The sequence below is a fragment of the Gastrolobium bilobum genome, unplaced genomic scaffold (genome assembly GCF_033153095.1).
Source record: "Gastrolobium bilobum isolate Gb01-03AN ecotype WA unplaced genomic scaffold, APGP_CSIRO_Gbil_v1 utg3150, whole genome shotgun sequence".
Taxonomy (NCBI): Eukaryota; Viridiplantae; Streptophyta; class Magnoliopsida; order Fabales; family Fabaceae; genus Gastrolobium; species Gastrolobium bilobum.
The window spans coordinates 302,844-324,350 of NW_026897600.1; the positions used below are offsets into that span (position 1 = coordinate 302,844).

The window sequence follows — 21,507 nt, forward strand, 5'->3', positions numbered from 1 at the left end:
CCTTTATTTAAATGTTGTCTAATCAAAAGGCTCAAAATAAGTTTCTCTGAATTGTATATAATACTTATATCAACGCTGATATATTTTAAACCCAGAAGGTTTAATGCATTGCATTAATAAAATAAAAAAACTGAAAGTGGGTCCTTGGGAAGAAAGCAATAAACGTGGTAGGATTTAACAAATCAATGTTATTTTTATACTTTTATACCTTATTTTCTTTCTGTTAATTTTTTTAATAAAAAGAAAGTGGTTCTTACGTTGTTATCTCTTAAACACACGTATAACTGTGTGGAGTTTATGTAAGACTATGTAAAGAGAAAAGAGAGAAAAATAAAATTTGAGACTCATACATTTTTATGTGTGTGCAGAGGAAAAAAATCTACAATACTACCGTCGTATATACAACAGACCAATAGGAGTGCTCCATATCAGTATGTACTCCATGAAATATATATTTTGTAGTTTCATTTTGAACTACCGTTGTACCAGTGTTCAGTATGACGGTAGTATTGAAAATACTCTAATCCAGAAGATAAAATTATCTTCTATAATATGAAAAACACTAATCCCAATAAAAAATTGTAAAAAATGAGACGTGGAAATAAAATTGTTATTAACATATTAACAAGAAGGATCATCAAAGTTTGATTGACATTAGGTAAAAGAAACAAAAAATTGTTGGTGGTGGGTTCTTTTTCAGGAGCTTGATTAAATTCCAATATTTGAGCATATCCAATTTGAATTGTTCACAAGTTAGTCCAGAATCTCCATCAATGAAGGCGTAGAACTTCAGAAAGAATGGCACAAAACGACATTTTAAATATTTGCAAGTAAGCCGCATGAAAGCTGCATTTTATAGGTGAACAGACATAGTGGAACAATGAATGTACTCATTGACTTATGCATAGTGGCTCTGCCTCTCTATAGTTCAAATTTATCTTGTAGATGATGATATTGATGGGATATAGGATATATGCCATGCCAGGTCCACTTTTCACTTCGTAATAAACTACATATTTGTTATTACTGTGAGAATCAAAGCTGCAAATATCTTCTGCACAACTTGGAGATACCAAAACAGAAAATCAATATATAAACCAAGGGGAAGGATCCGTTTCCAAGAGTACATAATGTATATAAATAAAAAATTTGTAAATATAACTCTTATTGCAACCAAATAAAAGAATTTGGCCAGTGGAATGTATCCAAGTTGGAGTTAACTAAAGCCTTTTCTACCTGACAATGAAAAAGATAAGCAGCAATCTGCTAATAATTTAGAAATAAGACTTTGTTAACCATGGGCTTTGCTTCCGTTATGCTTCTTAAGAATCCTTCTTTTGGCTTAATGTTTACTATTTCTTATTCTAAAGCAGTTACTTCTCTCTCTCTCTCTCTCTCTATATATATATATATATATATATATATATATATATATGTATGTATGTATATATAGGGAAGGTTATATTTACAACTTATTTTCGTTTACAATTTCTTACAATCATATCTTAACCGTTGATTTTCGTCGATCAACGGTTAAGATTTTTGCAAATCAAATTTATTAATTAATTATTAATTCACAATAAATGACAACCGTTGATTGACGGAAATCAACGGTTAAGATATGGTTGTAAGAGTTTGTAAACTATTTAGGTTGTAAATATAACCCCTCCCTATATATATATATATGGAAAAAATGTTTCTGCAGTTAATGCAGATAAGTTATCTGCATTTATTCCCAAAACGACGTCGTTTTGGTATTGAAATCTTAAAAAATTATAAATATAAAGACTATTATAACCATGAAATAAATTAAAATTACAAAAACACCATGATTTCCACCCCGAAACGACATCGTATTGAGCTTACTGAAGATAACTTATCTGAAGTAACTACAGAAAAAGCGAATCATATATATATATATATATATATATATATATATATATATAGAGAGAGAGAGAGAGAGAGAGATATATATATATATATATAAAAAGTGTATATAACAAAAAAGAGAGAGATATAAAATATATATATATATATATATAGAGAGAGAGAGAGAGAGATATATATATATATATTTTGACTCCAGAGTGATTTATAAGTCTTATTCTTCATTTCAGCCGTTGTTAGATGGAAATAAATGATTGTCATTTGTAGTATAATTAATTATTAATTAATTAGTATGACTTTCTAAATTATAACAGTTGATTTTTGCCCATTAGGATATAGTTTAGGAAATTATACTAATTAATTAATTATTAATTACACTACAAATGACAACTATTGATTTCTGTCCATTAACAGTTGAGATGAGGAGTAAGACTTCTAAGTCTTATCCTGGAGTTAAAAACATCCTCCCCTTTATTTATATATATATATATATATATATATATATATATATATATTAGGCAAGTATATATATATATATATATATATATATATATATATATATAAATAAAGGCAAGTATTTTATATTAGAGTTTTATTTTTCTTATGTCACATAAGATAAATCTTCTCTCATACTCTCACAACAAATGGTGGGGCCCATTTTATTTTTAAAAAAAAGAAAAGAGAAAGAGAAAAAAACATAGCACGGAAATCGAAGTGGGAGTAAGAGAAAAAATTTCTAATAAGAGAAATAAAACCCTTTATATTAATATAAGATATATTCTCAACCTTAATTATTGATTTCATTGGTACCAAACTGCTAACATGATTATTAAACTAAAGGCGTTAGGTACAAGCAGATTAAGATTAAGATTGACTACAAGACTTGTTATTCTTACACTAATGTAAATTGATCCCTCTCCACATATATGTGTGTGTGTTTAAGAGCTTATATGTCAATGTGTTTAAGAGCTTATATGCTTTTGCTTTTGTTTGTCATCGTACTAAAGAGAAACTCTAATTTGTAATAACGTTTCACATGAGTATAAACAAACACAACTTTTCTTCACGTGGGGTTTGAGCAGCTAGTTTTAGTGGAAAACAACAAAGCAAGAGTGAGGAAGGTTATAGTAAAAGGTTTACATGCTTTTTCTAGTCACTTATAATTTGAGATCCAGGTTAATGATCTTAAATGTTATCTATTAAGAACAGAAAGCAGTGGAAAATACCTAGAAGCTCCACTCCCCTTTCCAATTACAATCCTTTTTAATTTCTTTTTTTTGTCTTTGATAACTTGAGCACACAAAAAAGTGAAGAAAAAATATTAAAAAAAAACTTTAGTTTTGAGGTTAATGGGTATCCATCAATCAATCAAGCAGGAATTCATAAACAAATATGATAGTTACAAGCATGGTTATTCTTTCTTGTTTTCAGTAATATTCTTGAGTTGTTGTTGTTGTTGTTGATGTTATCTTTATTTTCTGGCCACTGCCCACAAGCATAGATTCTCTCAATGTGGGAGTCCAGAGCAGAGTCCTCTCTGTCCTTGCTGTGTGCCTTAGAAATGGATGAATGTGCTTTGCTCTGCTTGGATTCTCTCTGCCCATAAAAGGTTTTCTGCTTTTGTCTCTCCTTTTCATGGATGCTCTCTTAGGCGGTTCTAGGCACAGTCTATAGCTGGTTTGGTGTGAACACTACACGTACATAACAATGCACACATACACGTTTTATTCCTACTCCACCTTACCCTTCTGGGTATAAAAAGGCATCACCATTCTGCATTTTTTTTCATTGCAGAACCTCTTCATAGTCACTTGATTTGGCTTCAATAGGTGGTAGCACTTTTGAATATTTTGTGACAGCAAAATGAGCTATGCACATTATCATATGGCCTCTGGTTAGTTCTTTTGCTTCTCTTGTTTGTCCTTTATCCTTGCTTGCAGCTTGCATGAACTGTGGATATTTATCCCTTGCCTTAACTTTTTCTTGCAACAACTTGTTTTGAAGTCTATGAGCTATCTATAAACTTTATATTCCATTTTGCAGGTAGTAGAACTGCTAGAAGAACTTTGGAGTTTGGGAAGACACATGTAGTGAGGCCAAAAGGAAAACACCAAGCCACTATTGTTTGGCTGCATGGTCTTGGTGATAATGGTTTGAGGTATGGACGCAATTTCTTCAATATTGTTATATGCTTTGCTAGCATTGTCACGACTATCAGTTAATCATTCACCTACGGAGCCCTTTTGTTGCTTTCATCCTCTCTATCTCGTCTACCTTATTTTCTCATCATTACCTTTCTTCTTGGGAAAAGTTCACCAATGCCCCGGTTTGCTTCAGAATCACTTATGCGTCTGTGGTTTTTTTTTCTATCACATATGTCCCTGTGGTTTGCAAAAGGGTATGTTTTTTAACACAAATGTCTCTATGGTTTTTTATTTTTTACAAAGCACAGGGACATATGTGATAAAAAAAAAACCATAGGGGCATTTGTGAACTTTTCCCTTTCTTCTTTACCCAAACCCTTTTTTTGTTTTTGTTTTAGCTCTGCTCTTTCTGAGTTATGAGGTAAATATGGGCAGTATTTCTGACAAGAATACTCTTCATAGTGAGAAAGAAAGTCAAATATATTGGATCCAAAGTTGGGTTTTCCTGATGTTGTATGTTTTCAGTGTGGAGTTTCTTTCAGTTAAGATTCTAAATGGAATAAATCTTGGAAAAAGTTGTTATATTAATTGTTGGAAGTTTGATTTGGAAGAGTATATACTAGATTGCTAACTGGGGGACCACAAGCACAAGGTCACTTCTTTCTCTACTAAAATGAGCAACTTGACATGACTTTTGACAGAAGAATATTTTTATGAATAGAAAAACTCATACTTTCTAGAATTATTCTTTGAACATTGTTTTTAGAGTGGTCACAGAAAATACCAATGAGTTCGATCATTTTAACACATGGATTTTTATCTAGCAAATCTGTGTTTTCCTAATTGATGCTTGCTATCTTCGTTGATTCTAATCAACGAGACAAATATAATAAGGATCTTGAGTTTGGTTTTTTTGCAGCTCATCTCAGCTCCTGGAATCCCTTCCACTTCCAAATGTAAGAAATGAACTTACCTATTTTCCTTTTCCAAATTCATATTCTCATTCCATATAATATTTTGATAATTTTTTTATATTTTTTTTAGTTCTATTCTCTGGTACTAGATATGTGATGATATTTCTTATGATGTGATATGGTGCAGATAAAATGGATTTGCCCAACTGCTCCTACCCGCCCTGTAGCAATACTTGGTGGTTTTTCTTGCACTGCATGTAATATTAAACCCCTCTTGTGTTTCTATTCTTTCTAATTAAATCAGCACTGTGCAAATGTAAACTAACACTTCCTGCCATATATATAAAACCTTACTTCCTTATTTAACATTGATCAGGGTTTGATATGGGAGAACTTTCAGAAGAGGGTCCAGATGATTGGGAGGGTTTAGATGCCTCAGCTGCACATATTGCCAACTTGTTGTCAACAGAGCCACCTGATGGTAATTTCAAGGCTAAATAATAATTAATAGTTGCCTAATTATTTTTCACTTCTACTAGGTCTCATGAGTCATGACATCATTCCACATGAGACAAGAAGATTTTTCTTCATCTATCAACCTCATTGATCAAACTCTAATATGTGCTCTGATAGTCTACTGCTACCTTTAAGCATATCCAATTTGGGACTTGTAATTGATATTTTTAAGATTCATTCTGTTGATGAATTTCAATAAGACAGTGACTTTTTGTGACAGTGAAAGTTGGAATTGGAGGCTTCAGTATGGGTGCAGCAATAGCTCTATATTCTGCAACATGTTTTGCCATGGGAAGGTATGGAAATGGCATCCCTTACCCTGTCAACTTAAGAGCAGTTGTTGGACTAAGTGGCTGGCTTCCAGGATCAAGGTATGATCATAATATTTGTTCTGCATCACTCTCTACTATTTACTCATCACAACTCCCTTAAATCATTTGTATATCTTGTGCTCCATGTTGTCACATGCTAAACTCTAATGTTTGTTTCCACTGTGGTTGGCAATTGCTGTTTATGTAGGAGCTTGAGGAACAAGATAGAAGTGTCACACGAAGCAAGAAGGCGAGCTGCTTCATTACCCATTTTGCTGAGCCATGGAATCAGTACGTATCTATACATCGCATATGTTGTGATACTGTTTCTTTTTATTTGAGAGATGTGCTTATAGATCAAACACTATTTTACTGCATTAGACTCAAGCATGGATTAAGAAATTTGTAGTTGCTCTGAATACCAATCCCATTAGTCACGACACACTGATTCAGATATCCTTTTGATAAAGCATGTATCACAGTTTTATCATCTATTTGAAGTAGATTTATGATCTGATGTTCCAAAATCCTTTCTACCACTTCATGGATACATTGCATAAATTGGAGCCTTTTGCTGCTATCAATAAGTTTGTACATGATTTAGCATGTACATACTGCTACTGTTTATATTAAATAAATGATGATCTATTTAAATTAAAGCACACATAAAGAAGCATAGTTGTTAATTGAAGCCAACCAAAATTAATTTTGTAGGTGATGATGTAGTCCTCTACAAATACGGAGAGAAATCAGCCCAATCCTTAAGTTCAGCAGGGTTTCGATATATTACATTCAAATCCTATGAAGGGTAACTTCTCTTTTTTTAAGTAGAAACAACCCAAGTTTGAATGAATCCCGGATCAGATTAAAGCAATTGTTTCATTTTTTTGACTTTTCATTTTGTGCAGGCTTGGTCATTATACAGTTCCAAGGGAAATGGATGAGGTCTCCAATTGGCTTAGCTCAAGGCTGGGGCTTGGGGGACCCTCATAAATTAACATAGTATCAGTCAGGGCATACCTGTAGAAGTTATGTGGAACAATAACAAGGAAGATGGAGATGGAGATGGAGATGAACAAGGTGGCTTGATCATGGAACGGTTCACGGGTATAAATACTATGGTATAGGAGAATTAGTTTTCTGGGTCCTTTTTGTCATGTTGCTGAGAAATAAAGATCTGAATGTGTTTTTTTTTCATGTATTTCACTCTATATTATTATAGAACCTAGAGACAGGGTCAGGTGTACTATTGGAAGATTTTGTTTTAATTATTGTGATATTGCAGGGAACTTAGCTTCAAAATTTCACAATGTCAAAGGAACTTTTTTCTTTTTTGGTATAATGCTAGATCAGTCGCTCAATTTCCATTATGTGATAGCATCCAAATCCGGATGCATAAAAATGCAGTCTTGACTCTTATGTACTTCATGTAAAATACATTCATATTAAAGTAAGTCAGAAAGGGAAAATAGAAAAACTTACATAAAGGAATATCCAAACTTCTTATTTGACTATAATATAGAAATTCAGGTACAAGGAATTCACATAGTATCATCTTTCAGCAGCTGAAATAGATGATATCAAGCAAGTTTTTGTAAACTACATCTCTTGAATCTTATCACCTTTAGGCGTGCTTTTACTGCTTGGACCTAATATCTTTAAGCTTTTCCTTCAGTTCACCGGTCTACACAGATATAAAATATTATTGAACAGTACAGTACATTATGATAGGCACAAGTAAAAAATGATCAAGCATTTACACAGGAACTAACCTGGTGCATGTTGAGAATAATATCTGATCCCCCAATAAACTCTCCCTTAATGAAAATTTGAGGAAATGTTGGCCAGTTACTGCAAAGAAAGAACACAGAGAACACTAACATATCAACTTTTAAAAGGAAACAAGTAGTTAAACTTGGAAGCACCTGTACTTCTGGTGGTACCATGCTTAAGAACCGATCATATATGAGCTCATAGCCATATTGCATTAAATGCAAAAACAAAATGATATATACTGATAGGACCCAAGACCAAGGAGTTACAGACTTAGTTAAGTGGTTAGGCTTAGCTTAAATAGTTTGTTTTGTGTTGAGGGTCATTCTGAATTGTTAGCATTGAAGCACGTTACCGGTTTCCAATGATAACAATTCAGAATGACACTCTCTTCCACCCCTTCCTACTATTCAAGCTAAGCATATATCCACAAACATGCATAGACATGTGCGGGCTGACTAATTTGCAGAGATTTGACGAATTGTGGTTCAGATGTTCAGAGGCCATAAGATTTAATAAGGGAAGAAAAGACAAATAATATAATAGCCCATATTAATTAATTAGGAAATCAAGGGTAATTAATTAATTAAACATGTTTTAGTGAGTAAAATTAAGTATAATGCTAAATTAAATGAATCTGAGTCACTTTGGAGTTAAAAAGTGTACTCAGTGAAAATTAAGGGGTATAAATGGGTACTGGCAAAAGTACCCAAAATATAAAAATAAAAATAGTAACATTCCTAGAATAATATTCCAGACTTTTGGGTAAAGTTTGGTAATTATTGGAGTTGAATAGATAGACGAACCAATACCCGCTTAAAGCCACTTAACCTATGTTAAGTGACTTAAGCTACCAAATGACCCCCCATTTCCCCCAAGTCCCGTCGCCAGAAAACAAAGAGAAGGAGAAGAAGAAGGAGAAAGAAGAGGAAGGAAGGGAGGAAGAGAGAGAGAGATCAAACCTTGATGGTTTTGGATGATTCAAAAGCCTAAATCGCTTAGAATCTCGCCCTCTTTCATAATCCAAGCTTAGTTTTAAGTGGGGAGCTTTGTGTGGTGGGATATTGGCTCTCAAAAACTCGGCCCTTTGGAGAAATTTGGGGTTTTGAGAGTTTCTACCTCCATTGAAGCTTGAGGAGCCATCAATCCTTGGTTGTGTGACCATTGGTGGTAAGATTCTAACCCTTGAACCTCATGATTCCTTGAAATTTGCATGAGTTAGGGTTTATGAATAGTAAATTGGGATTTTGATGAAATGTAGTTGAATTTGCTATGTTCTACGAGGAATGAGATTTAGTGCATGTTGTAAGAAATGCTAGGAATGACATTTAATCGGTGGAAATGAGCCTAGATAGTCATTTGATAATTGTTCATAATATTGGAAAGTTCATGCTTGGATTGGTTAGTATTCTAGCATGTTGAACAATTGGTGAGTTGAATGATTGATTGTGTCCTAATGATGTCTAGGATTGAGACATTTGGACCGACCGTGAGTGATCAACCGCTTGAACAAGCTATGGAGCTTGAGTAGCTCATTGGAATTGGTAAGCTCACACTTGTGTGGTGTTTTGAATTGAACATTTGATGGTTGATTGTGAAATACTCTTGGATGCAATGTGTTGATTGCATTACACCATGTGTAGGTGTTGGTTGTGGAGTAGAGTATTGTTGACATTGGTGAAGAACAAAGGTCGACTGAAGCATTGAGGTAAGCCTTCGGACCTTGGGTGTAATTCCCTTGACTGTTCCACCAAGCCCTGAAAGGGTAGAGGTTGTGATTGTGTATATAAATGCAATAAAATAGTGTAATGCTTTGTTATACGTATGTGTATGCATTTGGTGTGGCATAGGATGGTGTTTCCCTATGTTGGTATGTTGCATGACGATGCGTAAATCATACTTGGTAGTTAGCTGGCCAGTAGGACTATTTGCATCTGAGTTTCCTTAGGACAGCTTGAGAGCTCGAGGGATTTCTCCTGGAGATGTATTGCACTTTGCATAGATATGTATTTACTGCATTATTATTGTTATTGCTATTACACTGATATGGAACTGTGGGGTGGAGAGATGCTCCAAGGACCCCTGGTTTACTGGATATATTCGTATATCTCACCCCGTGTTGTGGGGACCCCCTTTCAGGTAAGGATGCTGCAGGAGCCTCTGGTGGCAAGTGGCCATATCTGGATTATGCATGAAATGTGGCATTTCTTTTGAGTTTATGCATGCCTTTTGTAGTTGATATGTATAGGATTTTATTTTGAAAGCCCATGGTCATTTGTATATCTTGATTCATTGGATGAACTTAGCCTATGCTCATGCCTTTGGTTACACCTTTTGTTGATGGGAGCCAAGGGAATGATCATAGTGTTTTGTAAGCTAAGTTCTATGATTTGTAAAGGATATGTAATGTAAATGATGCCTACTTGAAATTCAATATATGCATGCTTGTTATGTAGTGAGTTGTTGAATTGGTTGGGCTGAAAATCAATTAGGTACCCTTTGTTTAAATTGGTAAACGATGAGAAAACAAAGGTCATGCTGCCCAAATTCTAGCTAAATCTCATGAGGAGAGGTTGGATGAGTGCTAGGATTTAGTTTGGGGCGTGGATAATTGGGGTTTGTAATGGGGATGCATCTTCCCCTAGGCTTGGACTTGAAAAATGTGGGAATTGGAATTCCCTGGCAGCGCGCTTAAGCGCCCAGGAGCGCGCCCAAGCGCCCTGCTGCCCCTGCGAGTGCCAATGCATTCTGCCTCCTCGCGCTGGAGCGCCCAAGTGGGGGCTGAAGCGCCCAGGATTGCGCGCTGGAGCGCCCTGGCGTGCGCTTAAGCGCCGTTTGCTACAGAAAGTTGGGAGGCTTACTGCCCCCTCGTGTTTTAGCGCCCTGGGTGGGGCTGAAGCGCCCAGGGTTGCGCGCTTGAGCGCCCTGGTTCGCGCTTAAGCGCCCCTAGCCACTGAGGGAGGAGATGTTTCTGTCTCTGCGCCGCTAAAACGTCCCAGTGGGAGCTTAAGCGCCCAGGGTAGCGCGCTTGAGCGCCCTGATGCGCGCTTAGGCGCCCATCCACACTGGAATGCCTGATGCTTACTGCCTCCGTGCGCTTAAGCGCCCAGATGGAGGCTTTAGCGCCCGATAGCGCGCGCTTGAGCGCCCGGTAGCGCGCTGAAGCGCGCGGGGCCTGTGACCAACACTCTCTTGTGTTGCTTCAATTTGTCCTAACTTGGGCTACAGTGCTCCGATTTGAGCGCGGTTTGAAGCCACGCATAGCTAATGAAGAAACCTACAATATAGTAGAAGTTGTGAACATGATGTTAAGCTTAATTTATCTGTTTCCGCAAGGTAATATGGTTATGATCACGAAAATGGGTATTATAAGTTCGGTACGTTTTAAAATGAAAAATTTATCCGGATTTTAATTGAACCCATGTGATTGTAACTGCGCTTAATATCATAATGCAATGTTAACAAACCGGTTCTAGAACGGGGTGTTACAAATAACTACCAGTAAAATTCACTAGGTACTATATTATAATCAATTGCACCAGTTTCTCATAAATACAAAGAAAAGGAGAACAAATTTTAATCTTCAAACTCATCTTGATGACCTTGAGTACATTGACATGAGTATTGAAGGGTTTTGCTATTTCATTCTATTGAAAACTCGGTATTCACTGATATAAATTGTAAAACCCCTTCAACTCAACTTGATAGGGTATCCCCACACCCTTGGTATCAAGAGCTGCTGATAGTTGATGATTAAATATTAATGCTCAAAATAGCACAACCCATTGCATAAAAGAGGGAGCTCAAGGAAAGAGAGCAGTCAATAAATTAAGCCAAACAAACAAGGTAGCAAAATTTGTGAATGAGTAAGAGAGAGAAAGAATCAATATAGAGTGAGGACTTGCATGAAGAAAGATAAAGTGGACTTGATGGCTGGATTACTGTCTGCAGTGGCAGGTCAGGAATTTTGCTCATTAAGGGAAGAAGCAAAGAGAGAAGGAGCAAAGTGAGTCACAAGTCTTAGACTGTAGGAATTTGATAATTTGATATTGGAAAGTGGAATTTTATTTCTAATTCCGATTCTTAGTCTCAATTCTGAACTCAATTCCAACAGCCAGACATGGGCCCAGGATAACTTCTCAGCCCAACACAATGCCAAACTATCATCCATCAAAATTTCTTTGTATACCTATAAACCACAATTGCAGATGACTGATACTCTTTATTTGAGTGTCATATATGTAATGTAATATGTTACAAAGTAGTAATAAGATCAACAAGCATGAAGTTACCTGAAGGCCTTTACAGTATTTTTCAGTTCAGGATCCTCCAAAATGTTTCTAGCACTTAAAGAAACATCTGCAATAGCAACAAATAATGATAATTGCAACTTACAGAATTGTTATCAAATAATGTAATTTATATTTCTAACAAATTTCTTCTACAACTTCACCACAGAGTAACAAAAAGAACAAAGTTATCAGCAAAAAGAAAAACACGTTTTGAACTTAGAAGCATAGCATATAATATAAGCATATATAGGTCATTATAGTTAAATTCCAGGCTAGCAGACATACTTCTCTTTATTCTTGTTTCCTTCAGTTTTGTCATTAAAAAAATATGATATTTCCATTTTATGCTGGTGAATTCTAAATGATGGCATTGAACTAAATTAAACTGTAGAACTTGAGAATATAGCAATACAATAGCCACTACGAAGTCAGCTGCCTTCAGCAAATTAATCACCATATAATTTATTAGAAATGTAATCCTACATCCATACTGAGTCTAAACTTCTTTCTTCTTTTAAATATTCTTTATACCAAAGCCTCTCGAATATTGACACATATACGGCACACCCACACCAAGAATCTCACAAGTACCAGTACTAGTCTGTGCAGTCTCATGCTCTTATTTTGTAAAAAATTTGTATTTTCCATGCCATAATTTTTCATTGTGCCCTTGCAACTCAGAACATTATACAAATGTATCTATTCGATCAGATAGGAGCAAAATATTTGGAACATGGAGAAAAGGAACACATCCACCATGAAGAGACAACTTCTCAACATATAATTTCGTGTTTAAGTACTTACCATACTGTTTTAAAACTCTAACTGCAAGCGAACTAAAACCACATTGTGGAAAATCAGGCACACCTTTCATGTAAATCATAACAGGATTATCCTTGACATCCTGCACATATCAATTAAAGTGAACAAGAGTTCAAGTTACAGATTACTTACATTATTAAAACAAGAAGAAAAAAAAAAAAAAAGAGTAACATTTTACACATAAAAGATTCAATTGATATACATTTACCTTCTCAACAACATTTGCCAAAGAAATGCCAGAACTCTCAAGTTTATTAGATGGCTTGAAGTCATCATGCGTGTCAGAATCATTTGACACAGTAGTCGAGTATCTCACTCGATAATGGTTAAACAAACCATTTAACTGCTAACATGTTAAAGGAAGACCATTACAAAAGGAAATTACAACTTGCAGTTTGAAGAATTAAAAAAACTAACCAATAATAGTTGGCACTAATTAATAGAGTAATTCAATGGTATATATATTACTTACCACCTTCTTCAAAATCAATATGGGGTAAGTGAAGCCAAGGATGAACCAAGCATACATAATGCTTAATCAGGTGCCCATAAAGTTTATTAAGCAGATTAAATACAAAAAGCAAAAGGACCAAAATTTTATTCAAATAAAAAGAATAAAACAGCCTCACTTTGTTTACAAGGAAAATGAATACGTCGAGAGTACGACCTAGGAAACTGTTTCCAATATCCCCAAAGTTCTACTTCTATGTATAATAGATAAAACACCCATTTAACTTCAATTATTCAACACCCTAAATGGAAAAATAATAATATACAAGAAAAAAATCCAACTTGACTCAGAACAAGGCAGTTCAATAATTTAGCCAAGATGGATTGAACTCACAAGGTGAAAAAAAATGACAAAACAAGCGATACCCATTAGGGAGGGTTAAGCAAAGCATGCAACTTTTTATGATTCACAAAATTGGATGCCAAAAATAAACTAGTAATAATTAAACATGCATAAAAATCAAAGCTTGAAGATCTTACAGGCCTGCTGAGAGAACGAGCTGCGATTCCCTTCAAGAGCATGTTCGACAAGGATGTCGCCATTTGAATGCACCAAGGAACGAAAATCTGAATGCACTTAACACTGAACTAACCTTTTGAATGCCACATTCATCGGTTTAGGGGTGGAAAAAAAAAAAGGAACATTTTTTAGAAAGAAAAAAAAAAAAAGAGAGAGAGAGAGAAAGAATGTATATTTTTAAAGGTCAGAAATGCCCCTGGATAATCTTTCTTATTCCAAAACCCAAAACCCTTTTTCTCCCTCAACTATCTACTCCGCAGCCTCTGCAAAACAGAGCTCAGAGACGCCATCAAAAAGTTGTAACCTTTGATCGGTTTCCTTTCTTATTTTTGTTTTTTGTATTTATTTAGGTTAGTTCTTAGTTTTCATTCTTCTCCTTTTAACTTTCCCTTCTTTCTTTTCTATTTAACAAATTTCCTGCAAATTCTTCTGCTTCATTTGCATGCTGTTCTTTCGAGAGGTAGAATAGAACCCATTTATGTTTTTTAATATGTTATGCGTGTGAACATTGGTTTGTTGCATTGGTTTCATCAGTTTGTTCTGGTAGTTGAACTTTCAGTAATTTGTGTTTTTTATGTTACTGTTGAGCGACCCAATTGGCCTCTTGGTTTGGATAACTGCAAAAGTTAGGATCTTTACATAGTATTGATTGCCTCATGTCTGATTTAGGTGTTGTTGCTAGCTCTTTCCAAAGTTCTCTACTTGGAAGAAGAAGGTTGACTGAGATGGTGAAGGACAACTTGAAGAAACATGTTCTTACGGCTTTCACTCCTAATGGCGACTACGTGGCTATTCTGTCTCCCAATGGAATGGCCAAAGTAAACTCACCTTCTTCTCCCCTCCTTACATCTGATATTTGGTAGTAGTTTTCCTGAACCATTCCAGGATAAGTGCATGGTTTAATATTGTTAGTTGTTATTGATAAAAGTGACTCTTCCTCCTCCTGTTTTTGATAATAGGAAAGAGTTTCTTGATTATTAGCATTGAGGTTGTGGCTGTGTTTTAGTGCTTGTAGAGAGCTGTACTCATGAGATTCTTTTTGTTTTTGAGAATAGAGGAATTGAAAGTTTCCCTCTTGGGTATTTACCTTTGGCAATTTTTTGAATTACATTTTATTTTTGCCACAACAGTTAATAAATCTTACTCTTGCAGTTTATAGTCTACAAGTTTTCTTCATATATGCTTTAAGACCGAGTTAGCTCAAATGGTACCTAATGAAATTTATGAATGGCATTCTTCAACCCGCGAGCCAAAGTAGTGTTCGATGATCAATATGCATTGCCGTTTCCAATGAGACTTTGTTGGATTTTGCAATTCTATGATTGTACTTCCTATGGTTCTTGTGAGGCTGATAACGAAAAATGATATTGTAATTTTCAGGTTTGGAACACAGACAGTGGATATTTGTTAGCTGAGTGGAAGCCATCAGATGGAGAAGATCATGATATTCAATATTCTTGTATTGCATGCAGCTTTTTTGGAAAAAAGGTAGTGTGGACTTTTGGGAAAACCTTTTAATCAATAGCGCTTTTATATGTGGGAATCTTACTCTTTTTTTCTGATGTGGACTGTGTGCATTTGTAATTAGCGTAGAAAAGAACAGGGAACTTGCTTATTAGCTCTTGGCGCAATCGATGGAAGTGTTCTGGTTGTTGATGTTTCCACTGGTGAGAGAAAGTGGACTACTAGCCATCCCGGGTATTGTTATATTTCTTTTTTGCTTTTTTATGAAAAAATTTCTATTTATTTATCTTATAAAGTCTCAAAACATAGTGGTATTGTAGAACAAAGTAAAACTATCCACACAAATGAGTGCTTTTCGGTTGTCTTCCCTCTAATCTCCGTGCATGGTAAAAGCCATCCATGTTTGATTATGTAAAAGTGTTGCTTGACTTTGGTTCCTATAGAGACATGTAGTTGGTCTGAAAAAATCTCATGAGTGGGACCCAACTATAAAATCTCATGTACAAACAGCTTGGTACTCATGTCTACCCAAGAATTTTCCCTAGCTAATTAATTAATATTTATTCAACTGCACTCGATATTCTCCATGTTCACTGCTACATTCTGATTTAACATTTTAATAATCATTTGACATTCCTTTCTCCATTTTAACGCATTGGTTTTGTTGGATCATCTGTGTGTGAATGAGGGTATTGGTCAATGTTATAAAAATATATTGGAGAGTTTGTTCATTACCTTACTGATATAATAAATATATGTATTGTTCATTTTGATCTATGGTGTATATTAATGAAAATTTAGTACATGGATTATATTCTTCCATCTCAAAGTTAGGAGCTTGTTAATTTCCTTAATAGTATCACAAGTAGGCATTCTTGTATTACTTTTTACATTTTGATATGAGATTAAAATGATAATTAATACCAGTATGTAATATATATTGTTCTTGTCGTGTAACAGGGGAGTTTGTGGACTTTCGTTTGCAAATAAAGGACATCTTCTTCGAATTGTTGGACATAATGGGATGGCATATGAGATTAATACAGAAACAGGAGAGCTTTTAAAGGAGTTTAAAATCTCAAAGAAGTCCATCTCTTCTCTGGCTTTCTCGCAGGGTGAGTACTAAATCCATTTGGATCTTGGTCCATCATAATCATTGATCTTCTTACTTGAACATTGACACATGCCATTTTTCTTATTTTCCAGATGAAAAATATTTAGCTATTGTCAGCACTAAACTACGGGTAATAAGCTGGGAAACTGAGAAAGAGGTTCTGAAGTTCCCTGATGATTTGGTAAACTTCTTTATCTATTCTGGATATGAATATTTGTCTTCACAAGCTCAAAGCATCATCAGATTTTACTTTTATTCCTTAACAGGGAAATGTGCAGTATGTTTCTATATCCAGTGATGCCAAAGATTTAGTTACATCAGATTTTGAGGGTAAACATCTTCAAGTTTGGAGGTGTCATTTAAACTCTGGAACTGTGAGTACTGGTCCTATACTTACCGTGAGGCATCCTCCATTAGTTTTGGAATGCCAGCACGGTTGCAATGAAGATGATTTAGTTGTCTTGGCAGTTTCGCGTTCAGGTGCAGCCCATATATGGAATTTGAATGCCTCCTCTGAAGATCAGATACGCCAAACTAAATTTACCATGAAGACAAAAAAAGTTGAAAATGATAAGGAATACAGTGTAAGTTCAAAGAAAAAGCGTTGTTCAATTATTGCATCCAGATTGCAACCCGTAGGGGAAGACAAACAGATGAAAGCTCTTGTGACTTATGGCTCTGTAGATCATCCACAGTTTAGTGTCTTAGATATTATCAATTCAGGGGAGAATATATTATTAAATGCGGGTGATGAGACTGATTCTGTTCAGCAGCATGACAGTCCTAGGAAAGGTCTGATATACTCATTAATCATTATGTTTTTAGATCATCTTACCCCCTCCTTTTTTCTTCCTTTTGAGTAAATATTAGGTGATTCTAATATTTATTTTGTTTTCAGAATTATGAAATTGTAAATACTTTTCCTACTCCAGTTTGGAACAAAATGTTACAATTTTTTTACTCCGAAAAACAGCCTATTTGCAATTATATAAGGGTGAGGCTTTGTACAAGGATTGCCCTCGTCCCATCCTCGCTAATCGAGATTTAATGGGGAATAGTTTGGTTTTTTTTCCTGTACAAGTTTGTTTGTCCATTACAAGTTCTCTAAATGTTTCAAACTCGTATACATGTCCTTATAACTTGGAACTGGTAGCAGTGCCAACAGAAAGCAAGATGTCTAAGAAAAGACAAGCAACATCTGATCCTGATCTTCCAACCACAACAGACAAGGTGGATTCGGGTAAGAATATTTTAAATTGATAGTCAGCATGAGTAAACTTGTTTCACCTGCATTGAGTATCTTGGTCTTTGGAATCCCTTTTCTTGGTCTTTTGTTTGTTTACCTGATTTTGAAAAGGTACCTGTACTATTGGTATACTTATAATTTGCATGACAAACTTCTGAACTCACAATAGTTAGTATAGGCTATAGAAATCTGAATGCTCATAAGATAAAGAAATGGATTTTTTTAAGGTCTAAGACAATTTAATTTCCTTAAATCCATCTCAGGTCTAATAAGAAAATTTTGTTGACTAAAATCTGTTGCCTGTTGATTTATGTAAAATTTACTCTTTGGCGTGATGAGTAGTAGTACTATTACCATTATGAGAAGTGTGCATTCTACATGAAGTATTAATCTGTATCTCCTTGTGCTGGTATTTAATGTAGATCAAGGTGAGGCTGCAGAAGGAGTCCTTCTTGATGATGATTTGAGTGAGCCAACAATGGGAGAGAAACTTGCTAGTCTCAGTTTGCTGGATGAGAACAAATGCAGGAGTGATAAAGAGCAAGAATCTTCTGTCTCAGCAAAGCCTCCAAGTGCAGACTCTGTACATGTTTTGCTTAAGCAAGCCTTGAATGCTGATGATCGCACCCTTCTACTAGATTGCTTGTATATGCAAGATGAAAAGGTTCTCTTTTTCTCCTCTTTCTTCTGAACTATGTATATATTTTAACGGGAAATCGCCCTCTTTATCAGTCTCTTATATGTTGTGCATGTTATAAATCTTTTCGCAGGTTATTAAAAAGTCAATTGCACAGTTGAATCCATCCAATGTCCTCAAACTTCTACAGTCTCTCATATCCATTATTGATTCTAGGTAACACCATTATAACAATAATTGGGTAATCGGGTAATATATGTTTAATATGCCTGTTGGTGTTATTGTTGAACATTTAACTTAATTGGTACAAGTCTTCCATATGATTGGGGGTGTTGGGAGTCTGGGAGATAAAAATTTGGCAGTCAAGTGATATTAGTAGAGAAAGCATGGGCATAGAGATGATTGTCTTGTGGTTAGCAACCAGGAAATTGATCATAAACTTCTGTTATTAATTAAAATTGACAGAAATAAAATATAAAAGAAAGTTGCTACATAACTGGCACCACATTAACATGAATGGTATCCATCTGCAGCAGCTTGAACAGCAACCAAACAGATAATTATAATTGACCCCTTATGCACTACATCAAAACTCATGTTACCATTAAAATAACTTTTTAGCTATCAGATTTTGCATCAGATCCTGATGAATTCTATTTATAAGTTATTGTTTTTCTCTTTATTTAGGGGTGCAATTTTGGCATGTGCTCTTCCATGGCTGAAGTGTCTACTTCTACAGCATGCAAGTGGAATAATGTCCCAGGAATCTTCATTAAAAGTTTTGAACTCTTTGTATCAGGTGAGTTCTATATGATGATTACACCTAATAAGCACGTAATATGTCACTTGCTCTACCACTGTCTTCTAAACTGTCATTTACATGTAGTTCATATCTTCTTGCTGTGCTAGGAGAAGCATTTTGTCTTCTATTTAACTGCAACGAATTGAGCTTGTGTGTGGATCTCCCGCAATAGGAAGAGGCATCTCCAATAGACACAAATATACATCCTTCTAATGCAATCAATAACAATCTTAGGAGAAGATACTCGAACTTCATAGAAATGGTAGTCAAGTGCACCAGGCTCCCACCATGGTGGGGTTTGGGGAGGGTCAAATGTTTACAATTTTACCCCATGAGAGGAAAGGTGGTTCCACTGCCTAGCTGGGCTTCCTTTTATTGTATAAACTATGATATATTTACTAAAACATAAAGCTTCTTGGACTTTGGAAACATTGTGTACAGTTTGGGTTGCTTTGGAAATATAGTAATTAGCATCATATGGCTTCTTTTTAATGCTACTAAAAAAACCACTCCTTGTTAGATACACAGTCTTCCTACCCTTGCATATTTGTAAAGAGGCGGCAGTTACCCTTGCATTATTAATTAGTTAACATCATACTTTCTTTCTTCTTCTTTTTTTCTTTTTTACATGAGCTGCATTCAATTGTTGAACACATCTGAGCTATAAAGTCCCTTGAAAAGTTTGTAGAAGACATGATGCTTTTAGTATGGAAACATGACCTTTAACTGTTGATCATGTTTGCACCAATAGTTCCTTCCTTATTTGATCTTTTTTTGTGCAGCTAATTGAGTCTAGAGTCTGCACTTTTAAATCAGCAATCCAACTGTCAAGTTGCTTGGACACCCTTTACGCAGGGGTAAGCTGCTTTCTGCTGTCTTCAAGTGGTTAGCACTTGGCAGTTATTGTCATCAACTTTGTGTTTAATCGTGGTTTCTTTTGAACAGGTTATTGACGAGGAGGTAGATGAAGTTGAAACAGTGCCACTTATAGAGTTCAAGGATGATAGTGAAGAAGAATCTGAGGATGTCATGGAAACTGACCAAGATAGAAAAGATGAAGAACAATCAGATGATGTTAGTGACATCGAAGGAAGTAAAGATATGATGGGAGATTGATGATGTCATAACATGAAGTCCCAGCTGATAGAAGTTGATAACAACACACTTGGTTGAGTTCCCAGAGATTGGTCTTTTAATGTATTCAATGTAGTAGGTTGGAAGAGCCATATATATAATACATTTGCTTGTGCATGCACATGCCATCACAGTTTTGAAAAATTGATACTATATTGTATTGCACGGTTGTGTACTAGAATGTTTAATCTCTTTATATTGGACCATATTTTGGCTTTCTTTTATGAATTTAATATTTCTACGTTGAAGGTAGATAAGTTATTTACATTCGCTATTAAAACGACATTGTTTTGAGTTGAAAAATTAAAAAAATATAATAAAAAAGACTATTATAACTCTTGATCGGACCAAATACACTATGGACTGGCCTATATGTATCGAGCTCAATCACACACGGTTGAATGAGCTTACGTTGTTAGTGGCCTGGGCCTGGTATTGCTGTTGGAGAGTGCTTGAGCTTTGTCCTTCTCGTTGGCGTGTTGCACCAAATGAAGGGTACCTGCGAAGACACTCTGATGCTTAAGTCAGTATCAGAGGCAGGTGTTTTTGTGTTGATTAAGTAAAGATGATCATACCTTGGTGGTATATCGTTTGCTTATATAGTAGTTAAGATGCCGCTTTAGTTAAGGCGGCTTGGCTTCTGAGTGGCCAGCCTTGGGCTGCAGGTCAGTCAGGGGACCTGAATAGCCTTATCTTTCATAGTGTCTAGTAGTAGAGTTGTGGCAAACTGGAGCTGTCCGTTGTTTACTGGAGTTAAGGCGCGGTGGAGTTGCCTTGACCTTAAATTTACTTCCTATAGAAGGTTTTATATGTGATATGGGTATCGCGTCTTGTGTGTCGCGATGAGGGCATCGCGTCTGTGTTTGTTATTTGGGCTTTGCTTCTGGTCTTCAATAGGCCTGGGCTTCCTTATGTGTTTTTGGGCCCAACCATGGGCTTATATTTTTTCCGGATCAACTCTAGAATAAATTATAATTAAAAAATATTTTGATTTTCGCTTCAAAACGATATTATTTTGAATTCAATCTAGATAAATTATCTAAATTGAAAGTAGAAAAAACAAATTCTTTTTTTATTAGCCAATGTTATCATTTTTAAGCATTTTTTCATGGATACCTTTCCTACGTCGAACATCTATTACGATTTACGGCCAAACATTCTGCTCATGTAACTTGAGCATAATTTGTGTATATCTAAAATTATTCTTTCTTTAAAATAATAAAATTATTCTAGTTGAACACTTTACTTATTGTATACTTAATAAAAATATTCGTATTTATATATATGTGCACTAACCGTAAAAATATCATTAATATTATTTATTTGTTGTAAACAATATTAGCAATGTATTACTTAATGATTTTTTTATAAAAAAATCCTGGATTTTTAGAAGATATGTTGCTTGCTTTGCATGATTATTA

General features: G+C 35.2%; 3 protein-coding genes across 8 annotated transcripts; 2 read left to right on the top strand and 1 right to left on the bottom strand.

Moving 5' to 3' along the window:
- The first annotated feature begins 3,733 nt into the window (after positions 1–3,733).
- Positions 3,734–7,053, top strand: LOC133308454 (uncharacterized). Its single transcript, XM_061509075.1, has 9 exons — positions 3,734–3,781; positions 3,931–4,045; positions 4,951–4,987; positions 5,133–5,202; positions 5,322–5,426; positions 5,682–5,832; positions 5,981–6,063; positions 6,487–6,580; positions 6,681–7,053. Exons 1-9 carry the CDS (start codon positions 3,751–3,753, stop codon positions 6,763–6,765), a joined length of 771 nt encoding a protein of 256 aa, XP_061365059.1. The 5' UTR covers positions 3,734–3,750; the 3' UTR covers positions 6,766–7,053.
- A 101-nt stretch (positions 7,054–7,154) lies between these two features.
- LOC133308470 (monothiol glutaredoxin-S15, mitochondrial) lies at positions 7,155–13,807 on the bottom strand. Of its 2 annotated transcripts, none has more exons than XM_061509099.1 (6): positions 13,650–13,804; positions 12,868–13,005; positions 12,642–12,741; positions 11,838–11,904; positions 7,545–7,623; positions 7,155–7,456 (listed from the first exon to the last, which is right to left on the bottom strand). In XM_061509099.1, exons 1-6 carry the CDS (start codon positions 13,710–13,712, stop codon positions 7,409–7,411), a joined length of 495 nt encoding a protein of 164 aa, XP_061365083.1. In that variant the 5' UTR covers positions 13,713–13,804; the 3' UTR covers positions 7,155–7,408. The 2 variants fall into 2 exon arrangements, with proteins under 2 accessions (XP_061365083.1, XP_061365084.1); XM_061509100.1 differs by having other exon boundaries at positions 7,158–7,456; positions 12,868–13,002; positions 13,650–13,807.
- Positions 13,808–13,914: 107 nt separating this feature from the next.
- On the top strand, positions 13,915–20,249 carry LOC133308451 (uncharacterized). Of its 5 annotated transcripts, none has more exons than XM_061509072.1 (13): positions 13,915–14,039; positions 14,359–14,507; positions 15,070–15,177; positions 15,278–15,387; positions 16,114–16,268; positions 16,360–16,448; positions 16,534–17,059; positions 17,421–17,507; positions 17,936–18,177; positions 18,284–18,366; positions 18,838–18,949; positions 19,735–19,809; positions 19,898–20,249. In XM_061509072.1, the coding sequence occupies exons 2-13, from the start codon at positions 14,415–14,417 to the stop codon at positions 20,066–20,068; spliced, it is 1,851 nt and encodes a 616-aa protein (XP_061365056.1). In that variant the 5' UTR covers positions 13,915–14,039; positions 14,359–14,414; the 3' UTR covers positions 20,069–20,249. The 5 variants fall into 5 exon arrangements, 4 of the variants coding, with proteins under 4 accessions (XP_061365056.1, XP_061365057.1, XP_061365054.1 ...); XM_061509073.1 differs by having other exon boundaries at positions 15,283–15,387; XM_061509070.1 differs by lacking the exon at positions 13,915–14,039 and having other exon boundaries at positions 14,265–14,507.
- Positions 20,250–21,507: the final 1,258 nt, after the last annotated feature.

Excerpts from the sequence above, each read along its gene's own strand:
- LOC133308451 (XM_061509070.1), top strand. The coding sequence starts at position 14,346 with ATGTCTGATTTAGGTGTTGTTGCTAGCTCTTTCCAAAGTTCTCTACTT. Across the intron at positions 14,508-15,069 it reads CTCCCAATGGAATGGCCAAA|GTTTGGAACACAGACAGTGG; the intron begins GTAAACTCACCT and ends TGTAATTTTCAG. Across the intron at positions 15,388-16,113 it reads TGGACTACTAGCCATCCCGG|GGGAGTTTGTGGACTTTCGT; the intron begins GTATTGTTATAT and ends GTCGTGTAACAG.
- LOC133308470 (XM_061509099.1), bottom strand. The coding sequence starts at position 13,712 with ATGGCGACATCCTTGTCGAACATGCTCTTGAAGGGAATCGCAGCTCGT. Across the intron at positions 12,742-12,867 it reads TGGCAAATGTTGTTGAGAAG|GATGTCAAGGATAATCCTGT; the intron begins GTAAATGTATAT and ends TGATATGTGCAG. Across the intron at positions 11,905-12,641 it reads TAGAGTTTTAAAACAGTATG|ATGTTTCTTTAAGTGCTAGA; the intron begins GTAAGTACTTAA and ends TTGCTATTGCAG.
- LOC133308454 (XM_061509075.1), top strand. The coding sequence starts at position 3,751 with ATGAGCTATGCACATTATCATATGGCCTCTG. Across the intron at positions 5,203-5,321 it reads TGGTTTTTCTTGCACTGCAT|GGTTTGATATGGGAGAACTT; the intron begins GTAATATTAAAC and ends AACATTGATCAG. Across the intron at positions 6,064-6,486 it reads TTTGCTGAGCCATGGAATCA|GTGATGATGTAGTCCTCTAC; the intron begins GTACGTATCTAT and ends TTAATTTTGTAG.